Below are 15,449 nucleotides of genomic sequence, written 5' to 3' on the forward strand. Positions count from 1 at the left end.
AATGTGCTGCTGGAGGAGTGTCTACTGTCCCAGTAGAAACACTTGGCAATAAGTTGGCAGCCAAACTAAGGCAAGGATGGAGTCTCTTGTTACTAAATTGGGTGCTGATGTCATCTTAGCAGCCCTGCTCAAAGGCACACAGCTGAGTCCTGAGAGTGTCTGGTTCATAGTGTACCTCCCTCACTCCAAGGAAGGGAGTCGGGCCCTTTGAATGTCTAGTTGCCTGTGACTTGGAGGTGAAGACGCAGAAATTCTGGAAGGCCAAGGCTGTATCTTCTTATCTCCTGCAAAGGCCTAAGTTCAACAAGAAATCACCACTGTTGTGTGTGTGCTGTACACACGGGTGAGTATTGTGTGTGCGCATATGCTGTGTATGTGTGTGGCATGTACAGATGCATGAGTAGTGTGTGTGTGGCATAAGTCTGGTGTATGTGTGCATTATACATGTGTGGTGTTGTGATGGAATATATACCACATATACATGGTATGTGTGTATGAAAGTATGTAGCCTGTATTGTAGGTTGGTGTGAATATATATGTATAATATGCTTTACAATAAGCATATAGTAAATAGTATGCATTTTGTGATATGTGCGAGATATGTATATAGTATGAATGTATGGTGTATGTATGTAGTGGTTATGTGGTATGTGCAGTATATAGTAACCATGTGTGATGTATGTGGTGTGTTTTATGATAGTATGCTATGCATGTGTGATATGTTTTATGGTACAGTATAGTAAGTGAATGTGTGTGTGTGTGTGTGTGTGTGTGTGTGTGTGTGTGTGAGACTGTGTGTGTGTGTGTGTGTGTGTGTGTGTGTGTGTGTGTGTGTGTAAAACTTGGTGTGTATGGTGTGTGGCATGTATAAGTTGGGACAGAAGTGGCCACAGGGAGGAAGTCAGAGCTTTTGTGAACCAGAATATTCTGAAGTCCCAGGCCTTAGAATCCTAGACTCCCTCTGATGGTTCCATTGCCGTGCTCTGGAGACAACAGGAGGCTCTCTGCCTGAGGCTAGCTAGCACTTTATGAAGCTACAGGCCAAATGCAGCAGCCTGTGAACTGTAATCAAGGAAGCCGTGTATAATCTGAGCACAGACTGTCAAGGCAGACCCATGGCCAGAAGAGACTCCGTGTTACTCTGGGGCTTTGGAAAACCCTAAGAGCACGTGAGATGGAGAAAGGAGCCCCCATGATGGCCAGGATTGAACTTCTGGCAGCCTGGTTCAGGAGGGATATGGGTTGAGTTTTAAGCCATTTAGCAGAAATCAAAACAGACTTGTAATTCTGTACAGTCTACACCAACACACTGTGGCTCCTCTAATGTTCCTGTGCCCCAAGGTGAGAATGAAGACAGGCCTGGGACTCATGGGGCTGGGCTACCGTCTGCATCTAGAGCTCAGTTACCAAGAGCCCACCCCAGGAAAGGCTGATGCTACAGAGAGGTGGTGAGAGAAGGCCAAAGGCCCCGGGGACAGTCACATCAAATAGAGACTAACATGGCAAGATTTAAACAGATGACAGGTCATTTCCTGCCAGGAAAACTTATACCCAAGCTCTAGGCATGTGGGTCCTCAGTAGAAACACAAACTCACACATTTGATTATTTCCAATGATAGAGCATGTCTATCCCAGGGCTGTTCATTCCAGTACAACACGCTCAGCCACTAGAGGGCACTTTGAGTAGCATCTGCATATAGACACTCAGTCCATTTGGGGGAACAGCAGAGTAGCTGGACTTGCATTGTGTGAAGACATGCCCCACCCCTTGGTCCTGCTCCATGGAACAGAAAGACTACATATATACACATACACACATACACACAAACACACAAACACACACACACACACACACACACACACACACACACACACCACATGCATGCACACACTCAGGCATAGCAAGTGGGAAGGACAAGAAATTGAACTCATACTTCAAACTCTTCACATTTCTCTGTGTGTATACATACACACATGTGCTGAGTGCATATGAAGGGTATATGTATACATATGTGATTGTGTGAATAGTAGTAGTAGTAGAAAACAAGTGGACAGCCTCTGGTAGTGTTCCTTTGACACTATAGCACTATGTCTCAGAGAAACAAGAAATGAAATGCTACTATCTTTGATATATAAAGAACTCTGTCAAATCAACAAGAAACTTGAGTGTCTGCTATGCTAAGTGTGAGAACTTGGCACAATAGGATCGCATACCTCATGTGGGTTTCCAGCGACAGCATCCCCAATTTCCCTGAAATCCAGACAGAAATGAATTAAACACAAAAAAAAAAAGCAAGTTCAGATAATGGCTGGGTCCTTTCAGAAAGAATTTCCTCTTATGAGGTTGTCACACCCTGGATTTTCAACTCCTGTTTTTTGTTTGTTTGTTTGTTTTTAAAACTCTGTAGGACTGAATCCCTAAAAGAAATCCTTCCCCTTTACTACTCCAACCTGAGGTTCCCTGAAATAAGAGGATCACTGCTCTCCCCTGGATTCTAGGATACTAAACATTCTGACACACAGCTCTGTCTACTCCGGTGGCCATTCTTCTCTGCTGAAGGCTCTGCTGGCCTCATGGAGAGCCTGGAGTCTGAGGGGTAGGCACATGGCATGGGGTATGCAGTATGTGTGCGCCGTGTGCTCAGGATCTGTGGCATGGTATGTGCAGATGGTGCACGTGGTTTGTGGTACGTGAGAGATGTATATAGTTTCTGTGCATCTACATGAATATTCTGTGTTTAATGTGTAGTGAATACGCACAGCAGATTTAAGTTGTGTATTAGTGGTGTATTTGCATAGTATGGTATGTGGTACCGAAATGTATAATGTGTGGTGTATGTACATGTCATATGTTGTATGTATCTGATGTGGTATATATATTATATATGTGTGATTTGTGTGTTGCATGTTCGTATTATGTATTTGATGCATGTGTTGTGTGTGTACATGATACACATGGTATGCATGCTGTACATGTGTAAATGTTTATCTATAGATACACATGATATGTATACATACATAATGTGGGATGTATAAGTAGTACACATTTAACACATATGTCACATATATGTCTAGTGTATATGACACATATATACAGTAAGTAATTGTGTGGAGTGTATATAATTGATGTGTGTGGTATGTGTGTACTGTATGCACAGCCCCAGCCCAGATCCCATCAGCCTCTGCCACATGGTAGAACAGCTGGTTAATAGGCTGTCGTTGGTGCCCTTTCTCCCCAGCCTTGAATTTGTGGATAAGGAAATTCCCAGTCCTATAGGGCAAAGTGGAGGCAGCAAGAGGCACACCCAGGGAAGGTCCCCGGGAGGTGTCATGTTTTCCAAACTTCCTTTAGAAGCATCACCTAAGATCCTGAGGCAGATCACTTAGCAACGAGTTCCTCCGAGTGTCTCTCTTCCAGCTGGGGCCTAACTCAAAAAACACCCCCGACCCCCACACGATTGACAAAGTCGACTCACAGAGCCTTGGCCTTCTTCTCTGAAAACACCCTCAAGCAGAAGTCACCATCCTTGAAGGGCTCAAAGGTAGATGGCACCACCAGGTACTGTCCCGGGGGCAGTCGGACTCTGCTGGACACTTCCCGGAGGTTCACGTAAGTGCTGGAGCAGGCAGAGGGCTGGCGGCCCAGGAAGAAGTCCCGGCCCAGGTGTGTGTCCGTCTGATTCTCCAGCTGCACAAAGCAATGGGCAGAGTCGGTTTCTCCTTGGAGCTCAGCCCCACCCTGTCAAGTTAGGGTTTGTTTGCTGTACCTAATACGTAAGAATCAGGAGGCTTCTGGTTCAATCCTGAGCTAGCTCACTCAATCTCAACCATCAGGTGGATTCGGGGTGTCTACTGGCTGCTCTAATTTTAGCCAGACTTTCTACACTCCCCAGTTAAATGAAGAATGAAGCTCTGGGTGTCGAGTGTGGGCTTTGCATATTTCTCCTCAGGATTCCAGCAGGAAGCATCTGCAGCTGTCTCTACAAGAATGGCATGGAATCTCACAATCCAGCTGTCCTCAAACAAAGGGCTCTGTGAGGTGACTAAAGTGGTCAGACTCTGAAGAAGACAAACAGAGGAGGCAGCTACTATCCAGGCCTGATTCTGGGTCCCTCCTGGCCTTCTGAGGATCAGGACTCTTCCACAGACAGTAGAAGATACTCCCACGAATTTCGTTGTGAGGAGTGGGGAGGCTGCTTCTGTGTGACACAGGCTAATTACTGATTCAGAGTGCTCTAAAAACACAGGTGCCAGTGTTGTTAGCACTGTAATTACCCTCCCCAGAGTCCTTACAATCAATCTTTATATGATGCCCGTGACAGGGGCAGGTGCAGACAAGCTGCAAGAGCTGAAACACTCACCCTGGAGTGGTCAGTATCTAGGCATGCTCACCAGACCCTCCCCAGAATCTCAGTTCTGCTGATCAGGGGAGAAAAGTAAGCCCACCTATCCCTCTGTTGTTGCCTTGGCCAGGACTCCTCAGGGACCCTCCCAGGTTGCAACTAGCACAGCCACTATGCTAGGATTCCCTCTGCAAATGTTTACACCCTGGACACGGGAGTGCTGGGGCAGAACAGCAGAGCCACGGCCAACACCTAAGTGTAACAATGTCATTTTTGCCATCTCTGATGGAGATGAGGGAAGAAAGAGCCCAGAGACAGAAGGCGCTGTCAGTGCAGATGGGCAGCTAACTGTCATCTGGGCTTGGCTGGGGGAAAGGTAAATGAAGTTTCTGGAAGAATCCAAGTGTGGAACCAATCAGAGAATCCTTGTTTGGGGAGCCAGAGTGGGACCTGGAACTGCTGAAGCAGGAACCTGGTTTTCTCTGTGCTACTGAAGACTCCATCCAGTTAAGTGTCAAAGGTCTCTGGCCCTCACATTGCCCCTTGATGTGATGGTATCATGGGGGTCAAGCAGGTTCAATTGAGGGTGATTCTCAAGGTGTGAGACAAAGGTCAGCAGAATCCTGCAGGGTTTCTGGCTCACCCTGAACCTTAGGCTTACCCTGGACCTAGAGCCAGATGTTGTAGATGTGAGACCAGATGACCTGTGCTTTAACAATCCCTTCAGGCACTCTGAGATACGTTCGAGCTTTGTCATAAGACACTTGCAGATCATACCAAGGGCATGCTAGATGCCCCTGGGAAAGATTCTACATGCATACACAAGGACCCCAAACTCATATTGATGGAGCAAATCTAATGGAAATTTAACTCAGGTTTGGTTTCCGTTACTTTCTAGTAGTTAAAATGATGCACCAGACCACCCACCCTGGCTGTCCCCTCCATGATAAATGGTGTGCATCTGTGACCCAAGGGCAGGACAGACCAGTAGACTACAATCTAGGGGCTGTTTATAAACCTACAATGCCTGTACTCTCCTGACCCCAAGAGGCTGCTATAACTTGCTGGGATGTCATCTGTACACTGAGACTTTTAAGAGTCTCTAGGCTGCAGTTCAGAGGATCCTGGGCCAGCACACACTGGGTGGGGCCTTACTTTGTGCTGACTGTAATGTCTCCTGAGAACATGCAGGTCCCCTCTCAGGAATGCTTCCAGACTCCTACCTTCTGAGGTGGGTGGTCCAGGCGAACAAGACCCAAGAGGTCAGAGGGAACATCGGAACCATAAGGACATTACTGATAGAATTCCCTAAGCCAGCTGTGAGGTTCACGGGACAAGCCAGAGCAGAGAGGGCGAACTTGGCACAACCCTTTCTATTAGCTACCAGGGCATTTGTTCCTGTTGACCAGACAAGAAGCATCCTACAGTATGCTGTAATCACCTCATTCAGAGCAAGCCACCATGCACATAGGGTCAAGAACCACCCCTGCTCTCTTCCCAAAGAGCCTGCCTGGCAGGTGGGACTTCAGCTTGTTTTTACTGGCTCTCAGGGACACCAGCTCACCAGATCCTTAGAGTATCCACAAAATAGCCTATTTTCATGGCAGGGAGGAGCCAAAGGCAGGCATGCCCTTTCTTACCAAACGAAGGCCACCTCTGTCCAGGCAATACTCACATACCTCCTTGGGAATCTGCAGGACAAGAAAAAAAAAAAAGGAAAGAAAATAAAATAAAAAAGAAAAACCGAGAGCAGGTCACCAGAGAGCTCACACCCCTCGCCCTGGGCATCTCCCCCTACACCTTTCAGACCAAACACGAAGAGGGAGTTCATGCTGAAATGAGGGGTGACGGGCTTTTCAACTGGGGAAAGAACGGTGGATTCAAAGCCGCATGCAGATTGCTGAATCCTGGAACCCTGGGGCTGGGTTCCTACTTTTGGCTTTGTTTACTAATTGTGTAATCTACCAAGATCTTCCCTAATGCTTCAAAAGTAATAATATTTGAGCTTAAATTGGATTCAAAGTCTTCCAAGAGACTTCCGACTCAAGCCTACCAGATCAAGGAGTTGGCTGGAAAGAAGATTCCATTCAACTTGAAGTCATAATTGATCCTGTCTTTGTCCATCGTGATCCAAACTAGCCCTATAGGAGACCCCTCCAGAATTTTTAAATTGGAACTAAGGGGCCCCTTGCTTTATGTTAGTGTCATTAAGCAGTGCAGAAAGCTAGACGGGAGACTGGTACTAGTGTTCGAGAAAGGGATGCAGAAACAAAGCATCTCCATAGCCTCTGACTCCCTCATCCCAAGCATCCTCTCTGCCCTTTGCTTTGCCTACATGAGATGGTGAATTCTTTCTCACTAGCTCAGCTGCCGCTCTCTCGTGGTAACCTAAGACATCAACTGTGGAGATGAGCTCTCAGACCCAGAGAGGGAGCCCTGCTATGCCCAGTGTTCCTGTGCCAGACTAGACAAGAGGACCCCAATCCTCCTGTGCTCTTCTGCTGCTGCCACACGGGCTGTTTGAACCAAAAGAGCACACGGCCTTGGGCCCAGGGTGCAACTGCAGGGAAGTGAGAGCGGGCTGGCATCCTCTCAGCAAACTACAGTGGTCGAGGGACACTGGCACTCCTCGGGGTTGAATTTTAAAACACAATCAGCCACACTGAGACCTCACCACCCCTGCCAGGACTTTTCCTAATTACCTTGGCCAGCTTTCCCTCAACAACCTGGACCCTTCTGGTGATATGCTTTTAGTCCACCTGGCCCTGAATCTCCCGGGCCAGAAAGAAACAGCCACTGCCCACACAGAGACTGGAAGGGCAGCCATCTGTGAAATGCAAGACCCTGAGTGGCTGGCAGAAGGGCTCTTTAGCCTTCAGGGCTGCCCGGCAGCTTCTCAACTGGTCATAGGTTTGCAGCCTCAGGCTACAGTCCAGTTTCAGGCAGTCACAGCCAGAAGAGGGTAAGGCAGGAGTGAGAATATATTTCTAACTAGCCATGCTCCTCCACACATCCTAGCTGCTCTCTGAAGCCCAGCTACTCCCTACCCCCCAGATGCTCCTTTCACCCAGGCTGCTCCCCTCACCACAGCTGGTCCCCTACATCCATCTCCTCAATTTGACTTAAAAACCCGATCTGCTCACAGACTCTGAGTTCTAAATTATTTGCCTCCAGCGACAAGAAGTGAGACCACAGATCACATACCCTGGTGTATTTCATAAGCAGCTGTAATTTGAAACATGAAACCGACGTGCTGTGTGTATTATTTATTGGTGCAAACACCACACTGCACACAGCTACAGTGAAAGATCTGGTTGTTGCTCTGACTCAATGAGAGAGCCTGAAGGATAAAGCGCTTGCCACCGTCCCTGAGTGGCTCACCCTATAACCGTCCCTGCCAGCTGTCTGCTCTTTAAATGTCACTAAGTGTTAAGCTATGAGGGAGAGCATGGCAGCCCTTCAGGCTAGAACGTTCTCTCTTCTCCACCTTTGAAGTCCAGGTTATCTATTGAAGACCGGATCAAAGTCTCCTCCAGCATGGAGCTGGAGCCCAGGCTGCTGTGGTGGAATCTCCATCACAGATCTCTCCTGTCTGCCGTCAGCTGAGTGCCTTGGGTTTCCAGTTCCTGAATGTGAGCACCCTGGGGATCCTCAGGGTCCCCAGCTTCTAGCTCTGCACATGGCACAGAGTAGGTGCTCAGGCAAGTTTGCAGTATTGGGATGCATGCATGATGAGATGGACGTGGTTTGGGTTGTTATCTCTGTGAACAGTTAGGTTTGTGGTATTTATGTCTAGATGGGGCCAGAAGAGGTAGGTCTGAGTGAAAAGGAGCTTAGTTACTTTTGATTCTTTTCTCTTGCAATGAAGTAGCAACTCTTCTCTAACCTATTCTTCCAGTTACACACACACACACACACACACACACACACACACCTCTGAAACCCTAAGCTTAAGAATATGATCAGTCGGGTTGGAGGCTGACGGTAGAAGCTGGGCAACTGAATTTTTCCTTGTTACAAATTTTATGACAATGCTTCATATTACAATGCTTATTTTGTGTGCATTAATTTATACTAAGGTGTTGAGCCTCCAAGCTGCTCCAAGTCTTCTAATTAGAACTGTATGTTTACCAAGGAGTTCATTTATAATAAAACCATAGCAAAAAACAAACAAACAAACAAAAACTGAGTCTCCATGGGATTCATTGTATGGAGTCTTTGCCTGGGTAAAGAATGCATTACCACATGGTCCTAGCTGGTCTATCAAGACCTTGATTTACTGGACCAGAGACAAAGTCCACAGAGGGGTAGTCACTGGAGAAGCCTGGTATCCTGAGGCAGGGTCTGAAGCCTGAAACAAGAACTAGCTGTGTTCCTCAATCCAGAGACCCTGGAACCAAAAGGACTGTGTGGATCTCTTACCTAAGCTGGTGGCTAGGAGTTCCGAGTGACTGTCTATGGTCGGAAAAAAGGACTGCATACACTTGGCTTCTCTATCCAGCCATCTTCCCCTACTCTGCAATGCATTTTATTGCTCCAATGTCTTCTGCCTTCATGTTCTGGGCTCCCATGCCCCGAGACACCTCTTCTCGGGTAAGAGTCTAATACACACATTTCCACTGAGTTCTCACTGTTTGGCACCGTAAAGTGAACTGCATATATCCGAGTTAACAGATGAAATTCTAGCCACAGGGATGAATAACTATAGAACCCAAATCTCAGTGTGAGTTCTAGATATACAAGGAAGTGAAGACAACACCTTATTACGAGAATTTGAACAATAGGAAAGATGCACCCCAGTTACTAACCAGAACATCCCCATCAAAGACACCAGTAGACTGTGACTGAGGAGCCTGACTTAGCAATACCTGGTAGATGGCATAGCCTATGCTGAGCATGCTCTGGCCGATTCTCTTTTGACGTCTTCTATTCTTCTGCATCAGACCTAGCAGCATTGTACAACAGGGTTCACTGGTGCCCTCCTCTTGGTCCTCATCCACCTCATCCAAATGGATTTTAAACTGGGGATTGGTCCAGTAAGTGGCTGGAAGTCATTCAGTGATAGTGGTCCAACGGGGTGGAGGGGAAAAAGAGGGAAGAACCTTCATCATCCCAATGAAAGAATAGCACCAGCTAGACTACCTGGTATAGCGGAACTGGAAGTCAGTCATCCCACCTCCCTGACCCATTCCACAGGTAGATACTTAGAACATATATCTTATCAGCTTCACCAACCAGGAGACCAGAACTGTCTGAGTGGCTAATATCTTGGGCTGATCTGGACTGTACCAGGAAGCAATAGCTGCCTTCCTGGAAGTCTCTCATTTTTTCCTGTTCTTAGCTAAAGACTCTGCCTGGAAGGAGCCAGTGGATGAGGGTGAAGAAGTCCCAGAAGATACCAAAGTAGTATGTGCCTGATAGTTAGGAAGCCACCTGACTGTCTGTGCTCCACTAATCCCAAGAGAGGCTCCTGCTTTGGATTTTAATCCCATGAGGCCCTGAGACCCACCCTCTGCTCCTTAATCCAAGAAGCCTCCCAGAATGTTCAGTCTTGCAGCTGATGAGACACATGCCCTTCCAGACAAGTTACTCACTAAAATAGGAGAAAGTGCAGTGTCATTAAGCATCCCTGATTCACCACCTATGGATACTTAAAAAGGTGCCTTCTAGAGCTGGGGGCATGGCTCAGTGGATAAGGGGGTTTGCTGTGCAAACCAGAGGACCTGAGTTCAGATCCTAGCACCTATGACTGTGACTGTAAACCCAGTGCTGTTGGGAATAGAAACAGGGATGGCTGGCCCTGGTGGCATAGCTCCAGGTTCAGTGAGAAACCCTGTCTCAAAGGAACAAGAGACAAAAGGTAATAGAACTGGGTGGGGATTGATCTGGAAAGACACCTGACATTTTTTGCACATGTGCATACACAGAGATGCACAAACCAAGACCCCATGCACACACAGGATGCCTGTATTCAAAGGCAGTTTTGTTTTTATTTTTGTTTTTTTAAGATCTCTCAACTTAGTAACAGCCCAAGCTAGGGCACAGAGAAATCGGAGAGATCAGCCATAGGCACACAACAGTTCTCTGATAAAGTTTTATGATGGAGTTGAATGTAGAGGGTAATTGGAAAAGACTGGCCAGGTACATTTCACCATGCTAGGTGTTCAGTTTCAACAGAGTTGAGGAGGAATGCTTGTTTGCAGGTGAGGAGAGATTGTGGGTATCTCCACAGCCTCTATACAGTGATACAACACTATAAAACAATGTAACAGTCACATATGGCCAAGGCACACTCTTTATTTTTTCCCCTAACAGTAAGAGTACTTATTCAGCCTCTCCTCAGAACCTCCATTTCTAGATATTTTCCCCCTCGAGGCTTGGATATGTATATATAGATTTTAAGATCAGGTGTCTGTAGATTCCAGAGGAGACAGAAAATTCAGTAATTTTCTGTACTTACTTCATTACCATGAGGCAAGAACAATCCATTTCCTCCTGACAACTAGCCGGCAGCACAGATGGGATTATGATTTGGTGCGTGCAGATACCTTGGAAACCCCCTATGGTTCTGAGCTTCCAGAATTATCTGCGGATTTCTCATGTCTTCTCTAAGAGCTTGCTAATGGTGAGCATATTTTAATTTCTCCCAAATGCAGCATTACCCCAATCCCTACATTTTTTGTTTACTCCTTAACAGTACTATAGGCGAAGAATGGGCCATAAAAGTAATACACCCCATTTGTATAGCACTGCACAGTTTACAAAGCGCTTCCCCAAGCACTCTGTGTTACAATGCTCACTGGGCCCCACTGAGTTGGAAGATAGGAAATATGAACCATTGTAAGGACTGAGAAACTGAAGCTCCAGGAAGGGAATGCCCTCAGGTCTCATAATCCTTAAGCTGACTGATGGGGACAGGCCGTCAGTTCCCCCTTCAGGCCTGACAACAGCTGGTCTCTGCAGCCAGGGGGAGAAGGATGGAGTGTGGGTAGGACCTTGTACTCCAAGTCTGTGCCCACACGGGGCTTTTACAATGCTGCAATCTCTACGGCATTGAGTGCTCTGTCTGGGAAGAAAGTAGCTGCTCTTCAGCCCCGCCAGAGTCAGCAAGTCAATCAACACAAATCAACAGAGCGACAGCAAGCCCAAGAAGTGTGAAGGTGGGGAACTAGCAAGTAGATGCATGTTTTTCTTTCCTTTGTTTCTCCAGAGAGCTGCAGGGCTGTTTCTCGGTTGTTTCTTCAGCTGCTGCCTCAGTGGACTCGACCTGGGAGGAGCCTACACAAGTACATGTTAGTCATCATCCAGGGAGGACATTCTCACTTTTAGCAAGACGAGGAACCAGAGTAAAGTCAGAGGCAGCGGTTGGACCAGGACATCCTCACCAGGGATAGATCCCTGGTGACCTCCACAGAATAGAACATGACCCACACGTAGCCCCGTAGTCCATTCCCAAATCCCACAATCTGACCCTTCCACTCTAACACAAGCAGAATGGCTGCCCTTCTTAGAGCAACCCACAGAAACAGTATATTTCCTTCTCACAGAATTAGCTACTCTGCCCCAAAGTTTAGTGGGGTGGTGTCAACCAGCTGGACCAGGTCGGGAAGGAAAAAGTCCCAAGAAGAGCAGGAGGCCTTAGCGATGGTCCAGGAGAGGTGACCAAAAAGCAGCAAGCTAGAAGAGCAGCAGGGCTGGAGCAAAAATGATTTGAACACAGCGGAGCTGAGGTGAGGCCTCAGATAGGCAGCCACAAAGTCACTGTCCACCACCCTTGCCGGCCTGGCCTCCGAGCCACGAGAGAAACACGAACCCAGATCCACAAGCATTAATTATCCAAAGATCCATGTTAAAAGCCACACAGCCTCTACAAGAAAAGCCAGATGGCCCTCTGCCTCACCTGGGTAGTTCTGGCAGCCCCCGGCTGTAGAACCTCGTGTCCAGCGGCCATTGAAGAGTACAAGGTTCCATTTGTGTATCTCTTCACTGCTCAGAGAGTCCGGGGACAGGTTGCATATCTCCAGTCGGGAGAACTGCTTCGAAAAATCCGAAAAGGACATCCTGAAAGACAAAGGCACCGGAAGAGAGCGCGTAAAGCAGGCTGGATTGGAAGAGAGATTAAAGGCCCAGGAAAGAGCCCTGTCTTCCATCATCTATGAGCTGCCTGAGTTTCCTTCTTCAGCCCAGTCATAAGCAGAGCTACCTACAGATTTGTTTCTGTGGTCAGTGTCTCAATTCCTAGAGAATTTCCTCTCTGTGTCTACCAGCCACACAGAACTGGAACCGGAAACCGGAAGAACTCTCCCCTCCTCCTGGGAGTGGGGATGTGAACAAAGCCCTCACCCCCTAGGCTGGATCACAGCTAAGCCCACCATAGGCTCATTCCTGAGGAAGTCTCTGTGATATCCAGTGTGGAGGTTTCCTCTAAGACATTCCATCTTCCAAGGCATGCCCCCTCACCCCCGGGAAAGGTAAGATTCCTGTCCTAACTAAAAGCTAAGCCTGAGGATTAGTGGGGTGGGGCTTGTTTTCAGCTCGTGACAGGCAAACAGGCTGCTGGCTAAGCCATGTCGTGGGCACAGAGAGCTGAGTTCCAATGCTTTAGATAAGAGAGTGAAGGAGACTTACACCAGAGGAAGGGGAAGAGAAAACCAAAGCACCTGAGTTAGGGACATTGTCAATTCCTGCAAATCCCAGAGACTGTGGCACTCTGGTATTCTTTGGAACAGACCAGCCCCTGAGGGCCCTTGGGCAGAGCTTCTCACCAGAACTCGCCGTCCTCTGCTCTCTTGTCCAGCTCTTCCTTCTTCCTTGGATCTATGTCATTCCACTCGGGTGCACTGTGGAGGGGGAAAAAAAATGAGCCAGGGGTGGTCATTCCTGAGATGTAAGCTGTTTACTGTAGCTAAGTGTCCCCAAAGGACCACAAATGGTCGAGGGAAGACGATAGGCTGAGCCTGGTGTGAACTGCTGTACCGCTGGGGGATGGGGTGAAGCCATGGATGTAAGCTTCTGTATGGCCTGGGTGTGCAGCCGAAGTGTGATGGCTTTGTTCTAATTTTTACTCTCTGGGCAAGTTTTACATTCCAATTAAGAGTCACGGACTTCTGACCATAAGAATAAAAAGGGCCTGTCACACAAAAGGTATGTGCTCCTCTGTCCATTGGGAACCAGCCAGTCCCTCCTCTTATCAGACTGGGGCCAGCCAGCTCTGGGTACATAGACACTGTCCACTTCCTAAGTCTATAGCTTTGATCATCAGGCCCAGATTTACAGAAATATCCCTCAAGTGTCCCACTGGTGGCCTTTCTGTGGCAATATCCATGTGCTTTATTCAAATGTCATCTACAGCTGCCTGACCTTCACAGCCTTGGGTTGTCCTGAGATACATGTGCAATATCTAGATAAGAGAACAGCGTTCCTACCAATCCTAAAAACAAACAAAAGCTCTTCCCTGAGCACACTCCCCACCCCATTCCTCCCTCCCCAGCTGAGAAGAGGCCTGGTCAGCCTCTCACTCCAGATGGCTTCTAAACACTGGATTCTGGGACTTCTTAAAGTCAACAAAACATCCATTCAATCAGTACTGAGTCCTACAGTGTGCTTGTTTAAAGAAAGAAAGAAAGGAAGGGAGGGAGGGAGGGAGGAAAGGAAGGAGGGAGGGAGGGAGGGAGGGAGAGAGGGAGGAAGGAAGGGGGAAGAGAAGAAAAGAAAATGTTAGGGATCCAATGGAGAACTCTAGATTTAATCTGAATCTCCCAGTTGGCTTGACTTTTGTTGTTGTCATTGTTGGGGTTTTCAATTGTGAACAACACAGGATGCTGGCTGAGTTTAGACATGTCTTCTCAGATCTTCAGTGACGTTCTCCAACTGTCGGCAGTAAATAGCCGGGGCAGTTCTTTGGCTGGTAGGAGACATGAAGGACATGGGTGCCATCCCATGATGCCTCCTTTGACTGACTCCCCTTACCACTGGATAGGCCACCCAAAGACTGTCCTTCCAGCCAGAGATCAGCACCCATCCAGTCCTGAACTCATGGTGGGTTGCTCCCATTCGTTACTGCCTCAGTGGGCCATGGCTCCCAGGTCTAAGGTTTTTTCTGGCATCTTAGTTTTTTGTTGGTACTGAGGGGCAGTGTTTGTGACGTGGAAAGGTCAGATTTGCGAGCTATGGATTTGACCTTGTAGCGCCCAGTGTGGTGGGCAGGAAATAAGTAAGCCTTCAGCTCTAGGGAAATCACCACGGAGCTGCCGTAGACTTTCAAGTGCTAAGGCAGAAATCCACAATCAAAAACGTCAGCGGAGTAGCTTCTGTTCTGCTTTTCCCATCCTAGAACTGTTCCCACAACAGGATGTGTAATCAGAAGGTGAGCCCCATAGAACCCACTGCGCACTGGGTCTCATTGTATACAGTGTGTGTTACAGGACACCGTTGTCCAGGGATAGCTGAGCACAGGGAAAGGGGGCATACTTATCACTCCAGGCTCCAGACCACTCCACTTCGCCCCATGGGTTCCTCAACCTGATCAGCTTCTCTGGACGGCCATGGGAATTCACCTGTAAGATCCCACAGGTGAGTCACCCACAGCTGCTGCCCGAAGTGCGAGTCAGCACCCAGGGCAGTCGGCGTCCCAAACGTCTAAGACACCACAGTCCTTTCCTTCCGATGCTTGTTTTTTAAGTCTTGCTCAAATGTTCTTTTCATCTCACAAATTATTAGAACAAGTAAAGAGTGAATCTACCATAAAAAACAACTATGTATCTACTTAAACTTAGGTTTAAATTTTGCAGTTGACTAAGTTGGACCTCATTCTGGGTATCAAAGACAGCATCCTAGTAATATCCCATAAACAAAGACATAAATAGACAGAGAAAGATAGAGATAGAAATAGATAAATATTGATTAGATATAGACATAAAGATATAGATACAGAGATATACAAATATAGAGATATTTAAAAAATGGTTTTTCAAGGTAGGGTTTCTCTCTGTAGCCCTGGTTGTCCTGGAACTCTCTCTGTAGACCAGGCTGGCCTTGAACTCATAAAAATCTGCCTGTCTCTCCCTCCCAAGCATTGGATTAAAGACATATGCCACCACCACCTCC

At 47.5% G+C, this 15,449-nt stretch overlaps 1 protein-coding gene across 1 annotated transcript in view; it reads right to left on the reverse strand.

Moving 5' to 3' along the window:
- Nucleotides 1–15,449, reverse strand: part of CAPN8 (calpain 8) — a gene marked incomplete at both ends in the record, with an annotated part of 60,623 nt that overhangs the window by 15,434 nt on the left and 29,740 nt on the right. Inside the window, 7 exons of the mRNA XM_080936791.1 lie at nucleotides 2,215–2,251; nucleotides 3,477–3,688; nucleotides 6,023–6,034; nucleotides 9,212–9,387; nucleotides 12,244–12,404; nucleotides 13,109–13,183; nucleotides 14,814–14,899. Of these exons, the coding sequence (XP_080792917.1) occupies nucleotides 2,215–2,251; nucleotides 3,477–3,688; nucleotides 6,023–6,034; nucleotides 9,212–9,387; nucleotides 12,244–12,404; nucleotides 13,109–13,183; nucleotides 14,814–14,899 (759 nt within the window). The remainder of the gene's footprint in view (nucleotides 1–2,214; nucleotides 2,252–3,476; nucleotides 3,689–6,022; nucleotides 6,035–9,211; nucleotides 9,388–12,243; nucleotides 12,405–13,108; nucleotides 13,184–14,813; nucleotides 14,900–15,449) is intronic.

The sequence above is a fragment of the Micromys minutus genome (assembly GCF_963924665.1).
Source record: "Micromys minutus genome assembly, chromosome: 1".
Taxonomy (NCBI): domain Eukaryota; kingdom Metazoa; phylum Chordata; class Mammalia; order Rodentia; family Muridae; genus Micromys; species Micromys minutus.